The sequence below is a fragment of the Antennarius striatus genome, chromosome 11 (assembly GCF_040054535.1).
Source record: "Antennarius striatus isolate MH-2024 chromosome 11, ASM4005453v1, whole genome shotgun sequence".
Classification (NCBI taxonomy): domain Eukaryota; kingdom Metazoa; phylum Chordata; class Actinopteri; order Lophiiformes; family Antennariidae; genus Antennarius; species Antennarius striatus.
The window spans coordinates 10,956,744-10,970,783 of record NC_090786.1 but is presented as its reverse complement, the minus strand read 5'-3'; the positions used below and the strand labels follow the sequence as shown (position 1 = coordinate 10,970,783).

The window sequence follows — 14,040 nt, the reverse complement described above, 5'->3', positions numbered from 1 at the left end:
GCATTGAATATGTGTTACATTCGAGTTGCCGCCTGGGACGACTTGGATCGTAATCGGCTACTGCCTCCTAGTGGTTCATTGCTGTATTTTTGATGAGCCCTGGTGTTTTTCTGCTAAAAGGCTTGAAGCATCTGACATGATCACAAGTACATCTGCCTTATTTGATCCCTCACTGGATGCCAGAAGCATTTGTGTATTTACTCCTCCTCATTGCATGTGTGTGAATTGACTTATATTTACATTCACACACAAATCTATCAATGATGATAAATATAAGCGTTCTGTATATCCAACATGGAGGTCCAGTAAGAACTGGTATTGTGTACAGTAGCTGTATGTGTTGGTTTTCCTGCATGTGTTAAGCGTCTCTTGGTATTCCATAATCTAATCCTAGCTTGACTGACAGTATTATCCCAGATGAACCATTTCTGACTGCTGATTGATGAAGGTTCCTGTGCTCTGCCAGAACACGTGACTGAGAGGCCGTGTTCTGTCTTGCAAATCCTCAATGGAGTAAGAGTGGGCACAGACCAGAAAAAACCCTTTTTGAATGAGCATCTGGTCGACTGACACTTGTGTGTGCAAGAGGCTTTGGCATGTGTGGGAAAGAGATTTTCTCAAACATGAACACGTGACACAAGTGAACAGAATTTCATTGAGCTTTTCAGTGCAAATAAAAACACCCATTTGTATTACTACATGCCTGACGTGGAGCACTTCTCTGATTTGTGTCACCACTTAAGATATGCATACTGTGCACACACACACACACACACACACACACACACACACACACACACACACACACACACACACACACACACACACACACACACACGTATTTACAGTATGGCAGAAATTCAGATACACCAATTGAGAAAAATACAATCTCCATCACAGCATCACCGGTTGTTCTGAGTGCTAAATTTGCATGATGCTTTTTATGTTTTTCTTATTTTGGAATATTCTTCCAGCAAAACTTTTTATGCAGAATACCCAGCATAGCAAAGATGCATATTCTGTGTGTGAAAATACACAAGTAGTACACGACTCAGCAAAAGACAAACGGTCTGGTTGTTTTTAGAAAATTAAAATCGTAAGAATAATATGTTTTAGTACAACATTTCAATTACAATACTACTATTATTACTCGCACCCGGTATTAGTACAGAAGTCAATAAAAAACGTTTCCAAACCATATTGTCTTCAGGACGGACACACCTAAGTTATTTGTACTTACTCCCAAATGGTTACTCAGGGTAAAAGTTGAACTCATAGAGAGGGGATGTGTGGAATTACGCTAATGGAAACAATGCTGCACATTTTCCTGAAGTCACTTCTCAAAGACATTCATTTTTAAATTAAGAGAAAATAACAACAGTAACAGTGAAAACACTGTAAAAATTATTGATGCTGTACCTTTCTAATCTGTGAGCTCCTTTTACTAGCCAATGCACTGCTTGGTGGAAAAGGAATTAAAAAAATCACACAAATATGACGTGACAGCAAAATAACTACACTACAGAGTGTTGCCTGGAATTTCCCTCAGGAAACAATACAATCATTTTTTGATCAGGATTACTGTTTTTGTTCTGTATTGTTTCATTTTATCATTATGTTAATCCCAAGAGCTTTAACATTTTTAGATAAAAGCAGTTTTGCCACAGAAAGAGCTGTGTGTCAACAGAGACAAACTGTCACAAGGGTTAATAGCAAAGCACTAAAGGGGACATGAGGAAGATAAATCTCTTTGGGTTATAAGGATTACAGGCACTGTACCAAATTTAAAAAAAAATCCTAACTATTTTAGAGCTGACATTTTACTCCGAGAGACACAGCCTCTGATGCGATCAGACAATCGGTAAAAATCTAGTCTCTCAGCAGCCGGCGTTGACTTGAAACTATTTTGAGTTCGATTTCTTATCAGACATTCTCCAGGAATTATCTCTTCTCCAGGATGTTTTTAAATTTTTAGGCTCAGAATATTCTTGGTTCTGTGATTTTTCACTTTAAACTGTGGAAGCAGAAAAAGGAATTCCTTGGACGGGATTTAGTCTAAAACAATGATTCCTCCTAAACTGCTCGTCTACCGGCGAACACATTGTGATGCTAATTTGGAGACAGTTCAAGAGACGTGGAGGCGGAAGAAGTCTTGCGGCGATCTTTTTCAGAATGGGTACAGGGTGAGACAAGGCCATCATCGACAAGGGGACAAGGAAAGGCCAATGGGACTATATCATTCTGTGTTGTCCTGTTTACGCCACATTCTCTCCTGGGGTAAGGGTGGAGACTCTTGATTAGATTAGATCTAATGTGTTTGGTTGCAAGTACTGTATGTGGCCCCTGTGTTAAATTTTAGATGGTATATGATTCCCTTTTTGCCAGACATTCTAGTACACACAGGCACAGATGTGAGCACATGAACGTTTCATGGGAACAGGCATGTTATATAAAAAGACAATGAAGCAGGTGTTGCATTGTTCTACAATATAATCCCTAAGTGAGCCGCTCTTTAATACATGCTGAGGCTCATGTAAAGTAGGCCACGTACCGCTCATCCTCACTTGTCTGAATCTATAAATAAATTCCAACACATTTTTTAGAATAAAGTGTTTCTTCATCATCATTGTGTGACTCAGTGACATGTTTCATTCATTATAAGACAATCTATCTGAATATTGTCCACAATGTTGCCTGTCTTCGCATGTAATAATTCTGTACTTCTCCCCTAGAATTGTTTCAGAAACTACTCTCTGAAAAAAAACATGTATTAATGTAAACGCGATGTGAAATTGGTGTTAGTATATCCCTTTAATGCTCTTGTGTTCTCTTTTTCTTTCAGGTTTAAGATTCCTGAGAGCACTACGGCTGATACAGTTCTCAGAAATCTTGCAGTTTTTGAATATCTTGAAAACAAGGTAAGAATAATCATTCATTCGTTTGTTCGTTCATGTATTCGTTCATTCATTCATTCGTTCATTCATTCATTCATTCATTCATTCATTCATTCATTCATTCATTCATTCATTCATTCATATCATCTGTCTTCAATATTCAAGTGCATGCTTTGAAAATATGATTATGATAAAATTATGATTAAGAGGAATCATAATTTTATGCTGCATTTAAAAATAAAACCACTTTTTATGTGTTGTTTTAGTTTCATACTGACATTGGTATTTCACACGTGTTTACATAATAACTTATTTTTTTTATTTTCTTGTCTATTGGCATTTAAGCCCTGCCTCATTTCTCCTGGCTGTAGCGGTTATTCTGAGTCTCGTCAGACTACTGTTACTCATGACTTCATGAATCTCATTCTGTTTCTTATTGTGGTCTAATGACTTTGAGCTTTCTTGTCGTTCTACTTCTTCTATCTAGTAATTCCATCAAGCTGGTGAACCTGTGTTCCATCTTCATAAGCACATGGCTCACAGCTGCTGGATTCATACATTTGGTAAGTTAGTAGATGGAGGGTTTGGGTTCGGGGAGCCCGGGGATTACTGAGCCTGTAAAAAAGGTAACTGACAAAGTCACTAAGACTGCGGAATGGGTTATTGTAATGATATTTATCTCCTAAAGTACAATACACTGTTCATGATTTGTGTCTGAATACCAATTCCAGTAACCTAAGTCGATCAGTTCACTCTACAGAAAACATTTACATCTGGACACCTCATTAAAAACAACTGACTGGCTGTGTCTTAATTTACACCCTTGTCCTCTCATTTACTCACTGTATAAATAAACCTAATTAGTGAGCACGAAAGTGAGAATTCACAGACTGGGTGTTCCAGCATGTGAAGAAACCTAAAAGTCACATGCAGATTTACCAAGGTCTGTCATTATCACCTGTTCAATTAATCGTTTTTATTAAAATGTCACACTTTTACATTATAATGTGTATTTTATGTGTTTTGTAGCTTTGTGCAACACTGAATGATGCAACAAACTATGTTACCACTAGATGGTACCCTATGCTCAATGTAGACAGAAAGTCTTCACTGTGACTCAACAAGGACAAACACATAAGCACTTGTGGCTGGATTCAATAAACTTTTATGAAACAGCTTTTCATTGCGTCTCTCTCATCCCAACTCCATTTTAGGTGGAAAACTCCGGGGATCCTTGGGAAAACTTTCAGAATTCCCAGTCACTTTCCTATTGGGAATGTGTCTATTTGCTGATGGTGACAATGTCCACAGTGGGCTATGGCGATGTCTATGCAAGAACCACCTTGGGACGCCTGTTTATGGTCTTCTTCATTCTTGGCGGTTTGGTAAAATAAGGCTTTTGTTTCCCCTTGCTCTCCTTATTCCATCCTATATCCTGCCTGACCCCATCAGTATGGTTTTGAAAATGATAGATGCAATGGTACCTCAGTAAATAAAATTAATAATTATGTATATTTAAATATACTTTAGCCCAGTGATCTTCCTACAGTGTAAGAACTTTATTGTAAATGCCACCAAATGTTATATCATTGCCATAGCAGAGTTAATTCCTTATTTTTAGCTTATTGTATCTTGTCCATTTTAACTCTAGTACCAAGTGCTCCTTTGTACCCCCACCCCCACCCCCCATGTGTGCCATCCCCGTTTTTGATTAGATTACAAGCTCTTGTCTGATAATGTTGTTACTGTTCTTTTAAAAGCAATTGCGGTTTCAGGAAACCCCTCCTTCCCATGTTCCTTCCCACAATTCCAACAAACACAGGGGCAGGGAGATGAGGCTTAGACCGGCCTGACTGTTACCATAGCAACAGCAGCCTGCACTCCCTCACTCCTCACCGTTTGCTGATTTTTCATCCTGGTGGGCTGCCCTTAGTGCAGAAACTTGCTCAGAAACATGCATGGGTGCACACACCTGTGAGCACTCACGTGCAGAAAACTCCTCCATCTTCTCTTAGAAGAAAGAAAGGATCCAACCAAATCACAGTTACTCTATTCTGTATTTGTAGAGTTGCCCCTATTCACTGATGACCTGCAGATGTGTGGATGTGTACTCTATTGTGGCCATGGTGACAGATTGTGTTTTTCTCAGTGTTGAGAGCTCTGGAAGTCTTTAGGCCAGTCCTTCAACCTGCTTCATATCAGCAGCAGCCGCTGAATAATGACTTCAGGCTGTAGATTTTTTTTAAAGCAAGCTATCATATTAAACTCACGTCATTTCACATCATTCTTGGTCCTGTATAGGCACACTTTCCAAGAATGATTTAAGATGTACAGGGTCACCCCTTATTGATGGACAGATTCTTTCTGTACATATTAGCCTAGCTGAGTAGTCAGTGAATAACCTCAAGCACAACCCCATGCTAGCATAACAGGCTGTGAGACTTTGCAAAATGCATCCAGCTCATTTTCCTGCCAAACAAATGGGTCTTAATGTGTTTTGCAGCTGTGGACCATCAGGTGGGCCTATTCAAATCAACCTGCCAGATCATCTGTGTTTGTTGGACAAAACATGGCACATAGGTTTTTAGGCTCCTTCACCTTTTAGAATTCTGCTTTTCAGAGAGATTTTGGATGATATACCAAATTATTGATCGGCTATGACCAAATTCTTTCCCACTAACTGACCATCTTTTAAAAACCGGGACTTTTTTTATTCACAAAAAATTTTTTTTTTTTACATTCTTACTCATAAAACTCTCATTTTTGTGACAAGACCAGAGAGAGTTCTACTTTTAATATTTTTCTGTCCTCAGAAATCTGGATTCATGCACCAGTTCCTTTACCACTCCACTCTGCGCCCAAGTAGTCTCTTTTTTAGTTTCTCTCTGTCTTCTATCTTCTCCTTAGGCCATGTTTGCCAGCTACGTCCCTGAAATCATAGAGTTAATAGGAAACCGCAAGAAATATGGTGGTTCCTATAGTGCGGTTAATGGAAGAAAGTAAGTATTCCAGATGGTTCTGCTGTTTTTCTGTGTGCGGTAGAACCCTCTCTGCATGCCTTTTCTTTTTTCTGTTCCATGCATGTAGGCCATGTTTGCTCGCTACGTGCCAGAAATTGCTGCTCTCATCCTTAATCGGAAGAAATACGGAGGGAGTTATAACTCAACACGAGGCAGAAAGTAAGTTGAAATCCAGACAAGGTGTGGTTGTGTGACGCAAGTGCATCCCCTCAAGTTTATAGTTACTGGGGGGCTAGACTACTTGATCTTTTTAGAAAAAGTTATTTCATAACACCAAGTCACACTGCGTGACTGGAGACCTTGGCCATTAGTACACATGTCCATGCCCATTTCTTCTTTACTCTCTCTCTATCTGTCCTCCTCTTCTTCTACCCTGCTTCTATCTCTGCTTCTATCTGTTCTTCTTTCAGAGCTTTCCTGAAGCCATTTGTGTGCCGCTCATTTTCTCTTTGTCCTCTGTGAAACATCCTGTTGCTCTTTACTTTAATTTGGAAAATAGAGCTTTCATGACTACTTCACTTTGAACCTGTGGTGCTTTTATGCAGTATGTTTGTGCACAATGTGTGGTCCTATTTCTTATTGCACTTGGACTCAGTCCCTCATTAGTACTAACTTGCCTATAGGGATGAATTAGTACATAATTCATAATAATGAATAAAGAAATAGTCATGAAATCCCTACTATCCACTTCCAAAGATTTGTCTAATGAGATAATAGAGAGATTTAAACATCTGCAAATGCATTATTATTGGTGGTCTTCTATAAGCATCATCAATCTCAATGACTTGCAGGGTATAACTTTTTTTTCTTGTTTCATTTGGCTTTAGTTTGTTTTGCCTGTTTTATGGAATGGCTTTTTTTTTTTTTTTACTGCATCATTTCTAGCATGTTCTCTATGACCTGCAGTCTCATGGCTTTTTGATTGATTGCAAACTCCATGAAAAAGCCAAGTCCTTGTTGTCTGTCATTGCTAGCCCATCGCATCGTCAATGCTTGACATAAGTCTGGCCCTGATCTTCAGTCAGCTCCCACACCCTGAATGCTGGATGCCTCTGCTCCCATTGGAGGCTCTCAATTGCTTTTGGCTTGCTTTGTTTGCTTGGTTCTTGGTGCTCACCTGGTTCTCATGTTTGTGTGGTGGTGGAGTTTGTCTCCAGATGTTCTCATTAGTTACGAGTAGCTGACCCCTTGCAACAGAGGTTTCAGTGCACTGTAAAGTATGTGTGGTGTTGTGGTCATTTGCCCCCCTATGGCTCAAATCCTGCTGATATTCAGCACACAGATGGAGTTTAGAACAATGAGGGCTCTTCTCCTTCCTTCTTTTTTTCGTCTGTGGAGCTCAATATCTATGTCTCTGCAGTTTTGTCTCTGTCACCTGGGTTTTATTTGCCAATTTTACTTGGTGTCTTCGAGTCTGTTCACCATAGTAGATTATATGGACTTAATAAAAAGGGACTTTAGAAGAACATCTTTCAATAATTTTTGTCTGTCATTAACATAAGATTGATGAAATATTACGTTTGGCCAGCAAGCTCAGAGCAGATGGGTGTTGAGAGAAGCCCTTGTCAAAATCGAGTGTAGCTTCTCCCACACACTTTACTCTCTGCTTTCACCCCACCCCCCTTTCTATTTCTCACTCTAGTTCGATATGCAACACAAACATCTGGTGACAATCAGAAGATACCCACTGAGCGCGCAGGCTTAGAGTGGCATCAGGCTCTTTGGGTAATCATTTAGTTGTGTTAGTATTTGGTGTTTACATGTACAGGACCTGACACAGACAAAGTTGGTTTGTCATGTGGGTTGAGGATTGCCATCGGCGGTTCAGTCATTTAGCAGCTGTCAGCACAAAAACGTCTATGATGGAAATGAGATTAAGAGATTACAAGTGTTTGATTGATTAGAGTACACAAACAATGAGGTCATGACGCACTGCAAACTATTTAAAATATAGCCCATATTTGATGTTGCCTGGAAGCTGTCATTTGAAACAGGCCTTGAGGGTTATTTAGAACTTGGAGAGACGCATATTGGATCCATACTATATTCTCGTTTCATTCTATCAGTACTTAAACTACTCTGTACAGTGTAGCATACACTCATGAGTGTAGTGACAGCCCTCACCCTGAGCATGCTGATATAATAATTGCAAGTGTTGAATTCTGCTGGCGCCCGCTGCATGCTGGGCTCTGTGGTTTCCATTATGACTCCATGGTTTCCATTAGCCCTGACTTCTACAGTGGTGTTGGCACAGAAACTGGCTTAAACCCTGCCTGAACTCTTGACATACACCTTTGAGAGTCCTCTCTAAGGTCTAGCTGCATCAAGCCCGTAAGCCCAGGCACTCACAAACAATCAGGGATGGAAATATACCCAGAGTCTGTTTTGTATTGTTCAGTAAAGACTACACACACCATATAGCACTCTGAAAAGCTACAGAATGAGAATTTTTGATTCTTTCACTATGTATAAGAGATAATTTAACTAAATATCTTTATGTATAAGTTCAATGAAAGATCAACAGTTATTCTTACACTTGGTTGCATTAGAGCAGTATCAATGAGTGACCTCTGTTGCTGATGTTTGAGCTCCATTGGTTCATTTTGTGTTCATGCATCCCCGATGACATCCCGGGTTGTTCCCATATCGCCTGCCTCATATGCATGCTGACTTTTTGCCTTTTTCAGTTTCTGGGTTAATATGGTTTATTTATGTGCAAAAAAAGTGCTCTGTGTTTTCTTTCTGTTAATTTTTTTTCGCTCTATTGAATCAGTTGTTAGTTTTCACGGCACTACACATTCAGGTTAAACAGAAGACAGGAATTCTCTGTATCTCCATTTCAATTTGTGTAAAATGGAAGAAGATGCTTTTGAATCACCTATTTAGAGATATGACAGGCAACATGTGCCATCCTGTGAGAGTCCTTTAATGCATTTACAGCTCTAGATTTACACTTGAGTTTGTGTACAGGTGTGTATGTCTGAAATTTAGAAATTTTATATTGAAACAACACAAACCAAATAATATGCTGTATAAATAGATTCCCTCTAGTCTGGGAGAAGGACATCTGGATGCTGGAAATAGGAAAGCATGACCATTGTTTTTCAGTTCTTGAAATGAGAGACAGCTTGTTCAAGACACTACTGGCTGCCCACAGAAATTTCAGCTCATCAGCCATTAAGACCACATAGCCCTTTCCTCAAGTCTGGCCAACCATGCAATCACGGCTGCACATTCTCTGATAGGACAAAGGCGACATCTGCGTAAACCATTATGGCCTGCACATTTCACAAAACTGCCATTCGCTCAATATGTCTGTCCCATTACTTGGTCATGTCTACTTCAGTTGGGACCTACCCTGTCCATCTGGTGCTGCATAGGAGAGCACTCAGTGATTTGGACTATGGTTCTCATCTAATGTCAATAAATATCCCCTTTTCCTTTAAACCTGCCAAAGTGAGTCAGATTTCAGTCGTTGTCTGTACAATTGCAGATGTCAGTCAGTGTATTAGCCAGAGCTTCCTTCTAATGTATGAGAACATTAGAATGAAGGATTGAGTGAAACAAATCTAGTTTGATTACAAGAACTGGAGCAGTGAAACGATGTGACTGCAAGCGTTTTATGTTTTATTTAGGGAGGGTAACCCTATCCTCCTGTTATTAAACTCAAAGCTGCTACTCTCAGATAAAGCGGTTAATTTTTCTTCGGGGATATCCGTCCAAGTTATGAATAACGCCGTTGTCATTAAACAGGTTGCCTTCCAAGTCTCCAAAGAGTAATTATGATGTCTGCCAAGTGTCCACACTAGTCCATGTCAATTAACAAACTGAGTTCTTGTTTGGATTCCTCATTTTAGGGTTTGGAAATAAGACTTGTTGATTTTTAATTTTAACTCATGAAGAGTAGATCAACTTACCAGTCAGATTTGTGTATATTATATGTCTAATGTCTACTAGATTAAGTCATAACTACATCATAGCTGAGTGTTGATGTTTAAAGTCATTAGTTTTGCTTTCCAAGTGATATTAATACCTCTTCCTCTATGAGGAGAATGCTGCTAACAGTTCTACAATAAAAAATAAAAAAAAGAGTGAGATCATCCAGAACAGTGGTCCACACCCACCAGGACTGGTACAGGTCCCTGAGTCATTTGGTTCTGGGCCCCACAGAAAGAATACATAACTTACCTTATTTCTGTTTTATTTATCTTCTAATGATTTTATTTTGAAAAATTACCAGACTCTCTGCCACATTTGTCTATTAGTCACTCTTGATACATGTCAATACATTTCCCTCAGTCACATGGCCTGCTTCTTAATTAAAGGGGGCGCACAGCCGGTAACGCAGAATACATTACTGCTAAATTGAACCTCCCAAGCTAGCAAAACAAACAAAAATGTCTTTGGAAAATTTAATGGTGAAAGGTAAAAGAACCAGTGACGAGACAGAAGAAGAACCTATGACTTCAAAGAAAAAGAAAGCTGCAAAATACTAGTGTGAATGCTGGTTGTTTCATTTTATTTTGTTGTATTTGTCTTCCACACATTAAAGGCCGGTCCGTGAAAATGTTGTCTAACGTTAAGCTGGTCTGTGGCGTAAAAAAGGCTGGGGACCACTGATCTATAATCTCAAAGACAATAAAAAACATTCTTTTTGTTACTCATAACTGGAAATAATCTGAGAATTAAACAATTTCTCTCAGTAGAGGGTCACCAAAGTTTGATATCTACAGAAGCACCGCAAGGCTTGTTGTTGAGACAGTTCTGATTTAAATAATTCACTCGAACTGACTCTCATCTCATGACACCGGCCTTTAATCACATCGACCCATGGTGCAGTCAAACGGACACAACCTCAGCTAAATAACCATTCCAGTTTAATGTTATACTTCCTCACTACTGTAATCAGCCCCGTGCAGCATCTGACAGATGCCGCTGCTGTAATTCACCTCATGTTTTGCCAGGAGACCCGTCAAATACTCCAAGGGCCTGTTTAGAGTTTGAGTAAACCGCAGACCTCCAAATCACTTTGAACGTTTTTAGTAATGTTCTGTATAAAGCACAAGCATATTGATATACATGTTTTTGTCAACATCTATTCAGCTCTCAAGGAATGGTTTGGCTGAAAGGACAGTTTTAGATTGAGAACGGATGACAATCCATCCGCTGTGGGCTGTGTGATTATATCTAAGGTTTTCTAATGTGGTTTTCTAATGTGGAGTTAAGTGTTTGATTGCACTTGTCATACAGAATTTGACCACTTTCATTGCATGGGGAAAAATGTTCACTTTTATGGCAAGATATAATTTAGTTAGTTGTTTGCTTTGAAAAGAAATTTCCTGACATGTATTAAGATTTTTTTTTTCAGCCCAAATTTGAGTTAGATGTTTGAGTGGTTTGGTTTGACTTATTATCTCTGGGAGACATGCCAGTGTCTAAAGTCATTTATGTTGCCCACTCAAGATTATTTCTTCCTCCCTTCCAGGCATATTGTGGTCTGTGGTCATATTACCCTCGAAAGTGTCTCCAACTTCCTTAAAGACTTCCTACACAAGGACAGGGATGATGTCAATGTAGAAATTGTTTTTCTCCATAAGTAAGTTATTTTTTTCTTCCTCACCATGTGTAGGGCAGCAGAGGATGTAGTTTAATGTGTAGACATCCTGTGTATGAGGTCGCGATGCGTTCACTGACCCCTTTCCTCTTTTGTCTGTCTGCTAGTATTTCCCCTAATCTTGAGCTGGAAGCCTTATTCAAACGTCACTTTACCCAAGTAGAGTTCTACCAGGGATCTGTTCTCAACCCTCACGATCTTGCCAGAGTGAAGGTATAGTTGGTGGAGTCCTGGAGAAATCATTAACACATTAAAGCATGTATAGAGGGTAGAGGCGCCTCTGATTATTAGGGCGACCAGATGTACTAGCACTGTCTGGAGTGCACCTCAAAGATTTATCAGATTCAGCCTTATATACGGTTAATTCTGACATGTAAGTTCATGCTATTGTATCTGTTTCTTGGTCTGTCATGCATAGATTGAGTCAGCAGATGCTTGCTTAATCCTAGCCAACAAGTATTGTGCAGATCCTGATGCTGAAGATGCCTCCAACATCATGAGGTACTGCATGTACTGGAAAATCTTTGGAAAGGGGCTAAAGGAGTCGTTGCATTTAACTTGATCAACTTGCCCACCTGTTTTTAATCTTACAGGGTTATTTCAATCAAGAACTACCATCCCAAGATCAGAATAATCACACAAATGCTGCAATATCACAATAAGGTAAGATATTTGGTTGCCCTCTAATGCTTGACACTACTCTTTGTCCTTCCTCAGAAAACTGAGTGGAAACTGCTATCAGTAGTTGGTTTGATCTTGGGGTATGTCTTCATAAAACAGGCCACACAAATAACTGTATGAAGAGTTCAAACACTTCATTCATTTTAAAACAGTTTAAAACCCTGTAACTTTTACAATCTGTAAATAATATATAGCAATGTGGAGTTTCTGAAGATAACCTATACTGGAAATCCTGCTTTTTTATGTAAATATTTTGACTACTCACTGCATTGACTAATGTAATAAGAGGCACATAAGATGTTGTGTAGTGTGGCAGTTTATTTTATTTTTTTCTTGTGTAAAGAGAGACTTTTTTTTGGGAATGATCGCAGGCAATGCATTGTCTGAGTATTGTCTGCGGAATGTTTGAAAACTGATTTTGCTGAAAAATGTTGTAGGAGTGGATCTTGGGCAAAAGGTGGTAGTTGGTGGTCTGTGTTGGAGTCTAGATCACTTTTTTTTTTTTAACCTTTTTTCAGTGTTGAGACACTATAATTGTGTTGTGGATAATCATACAGTATTTGGATAACTCTTAAATTATTGATGATAAACTCATAATTCCAAATGTTAGGAGTGGGTTTCCCACATTGAAGAATGAGGCATGTGACAAATCTGAATAAAGAAACTCATCACAGGCTATTATTCTTTCTTCACTGTAATGATACATCAATTAATTATCTCCTCACAGTGATGAAAATTCAATTGAATATGTTGAATATGTTAATGTTACAAACTGGCGGCACGGTGGCATAGTGAGTAGCGCTGTTGCTGCACAGCAAGGTGGTTCCAGGTTTGAGTCCCGCTCTGTGCGGAGTTTGGATGTTCTGCCCTTGTCTGCGTGAATTCTCTCCGGGTTCACTTGCGCTTCAAGTGAATTGGCCGGTCCCAAATTGACCACAGGAATGAGTGGGTATGTGCGTGTTTGTGTGTCTGTGTAGCATTTTGTTCTGATATACGTATAGCCATGGAAAGCATCTCCCTATTGTTCAGGATTCAGTGATAACGACAACTACAAGCAATAATTTGGCATTTTATGAGGGATCATGTTACACAGATGATCATGTGGTATTTCCAGATGTTCAGCTAAGCTAACTGAAAACTAGCAAAATTTAACTTCCACACGAGATAGCTCTCAGTTTCCTCAGTTAACATCATATTCCCACCAGAGAGCAAATGTGATTGTTTGCCAAAATGCCAAATTCTCTTTAAAGAAATATGAACCATGTGTCTACTTTTCTCTATTTTTTGACCTCTTCTGTCTGTCATGTGATGAAGGCCCATCTGCTGAACATTCCAAGCTGGAACTGGAAGGAGGGTGACGATGCTATCTGTCTGGCAGAGCTGAAGGCAGGCTTCATAGCCCAGAGCTGTCTGGCCCAGGGCCTGTCCACCATGCTAGCCAACCTTTTCTCCATGAGGTCCTTCATTGAGGTAACACAGAGGACAACACAACTTTTCTCTTCCTCTAAACAGGCTGAAGTAATAAAGACGTAGCATTTTGCTGCCTCATTGTTTCAAAATTAAAAGAATTTATTCAGGTATTGGAGGCGAGGCTGATGTAAGTGAATACACTAGGTTCGCTGCTGACAGATGGACTAGATCTATCAAACACAGCACACGGGACATTTGGACAACGTTGTCCAGACAGAGACTTCCATTATTATTTTCAGCAATCCTGGCACATCATATATTATTGTGACGTTCCGTATGGAATCACTTTAGTGTTTATGTGGCTAGAAATTGAAGAGGTGCTTGTCTCTTTCAAAGAACTGCTCTCATAAAGATGATGGAT

The 14,040-nt window shown here is 39.4% G+C and overlaps 1 protein-coding gene across 1 annotated transcript in view; it reads left to right on the top strand.

Annotated features, from left to right (window-relative positions):
- The window catches only part of LOC137603423 (calcium-activated potassium channel subunit alpha-1a), a 131,999-nt gene that overhangs the window by 78,615 nt on the left and 39,344 nt on the right, over nt 1–14,040 (top strand). The window contains exons 6-14 of the mRNA XM_068326876.1: nt 2,843–2,918; nt 3,382–3,457; nt 4,109–4,279; nt 5,802–5,893; nt 11,400–11,510; nt 11,636–11,741; nt 11,947–12,029; nt 12,122–12,191; nt 13,524–13,679. Of these exons, the coding sequence (XP_068182977.1) occupies nt 2,843–2,918; nt 3,382–3,457; nt 4,109–4,279; nt 5,802–5,893; nt 11,400–11,510; nt 11,636–11,741; nt 11,947–12,029; nt 12,122–12,191; nt 13,524–13,679 (941 nt within the window). The remainder of the gene's footprint in view (nt 1–2,842; nt 2,919–3,381; nt 3,458–4,108; nt 4,280–5,801; nt 5,894–11,399; nt 11,511–11,635; nt 11,742–11,946; nt 12,030–12,121; nt 12,192–13,523; nt 13,680–14,040) is intronic.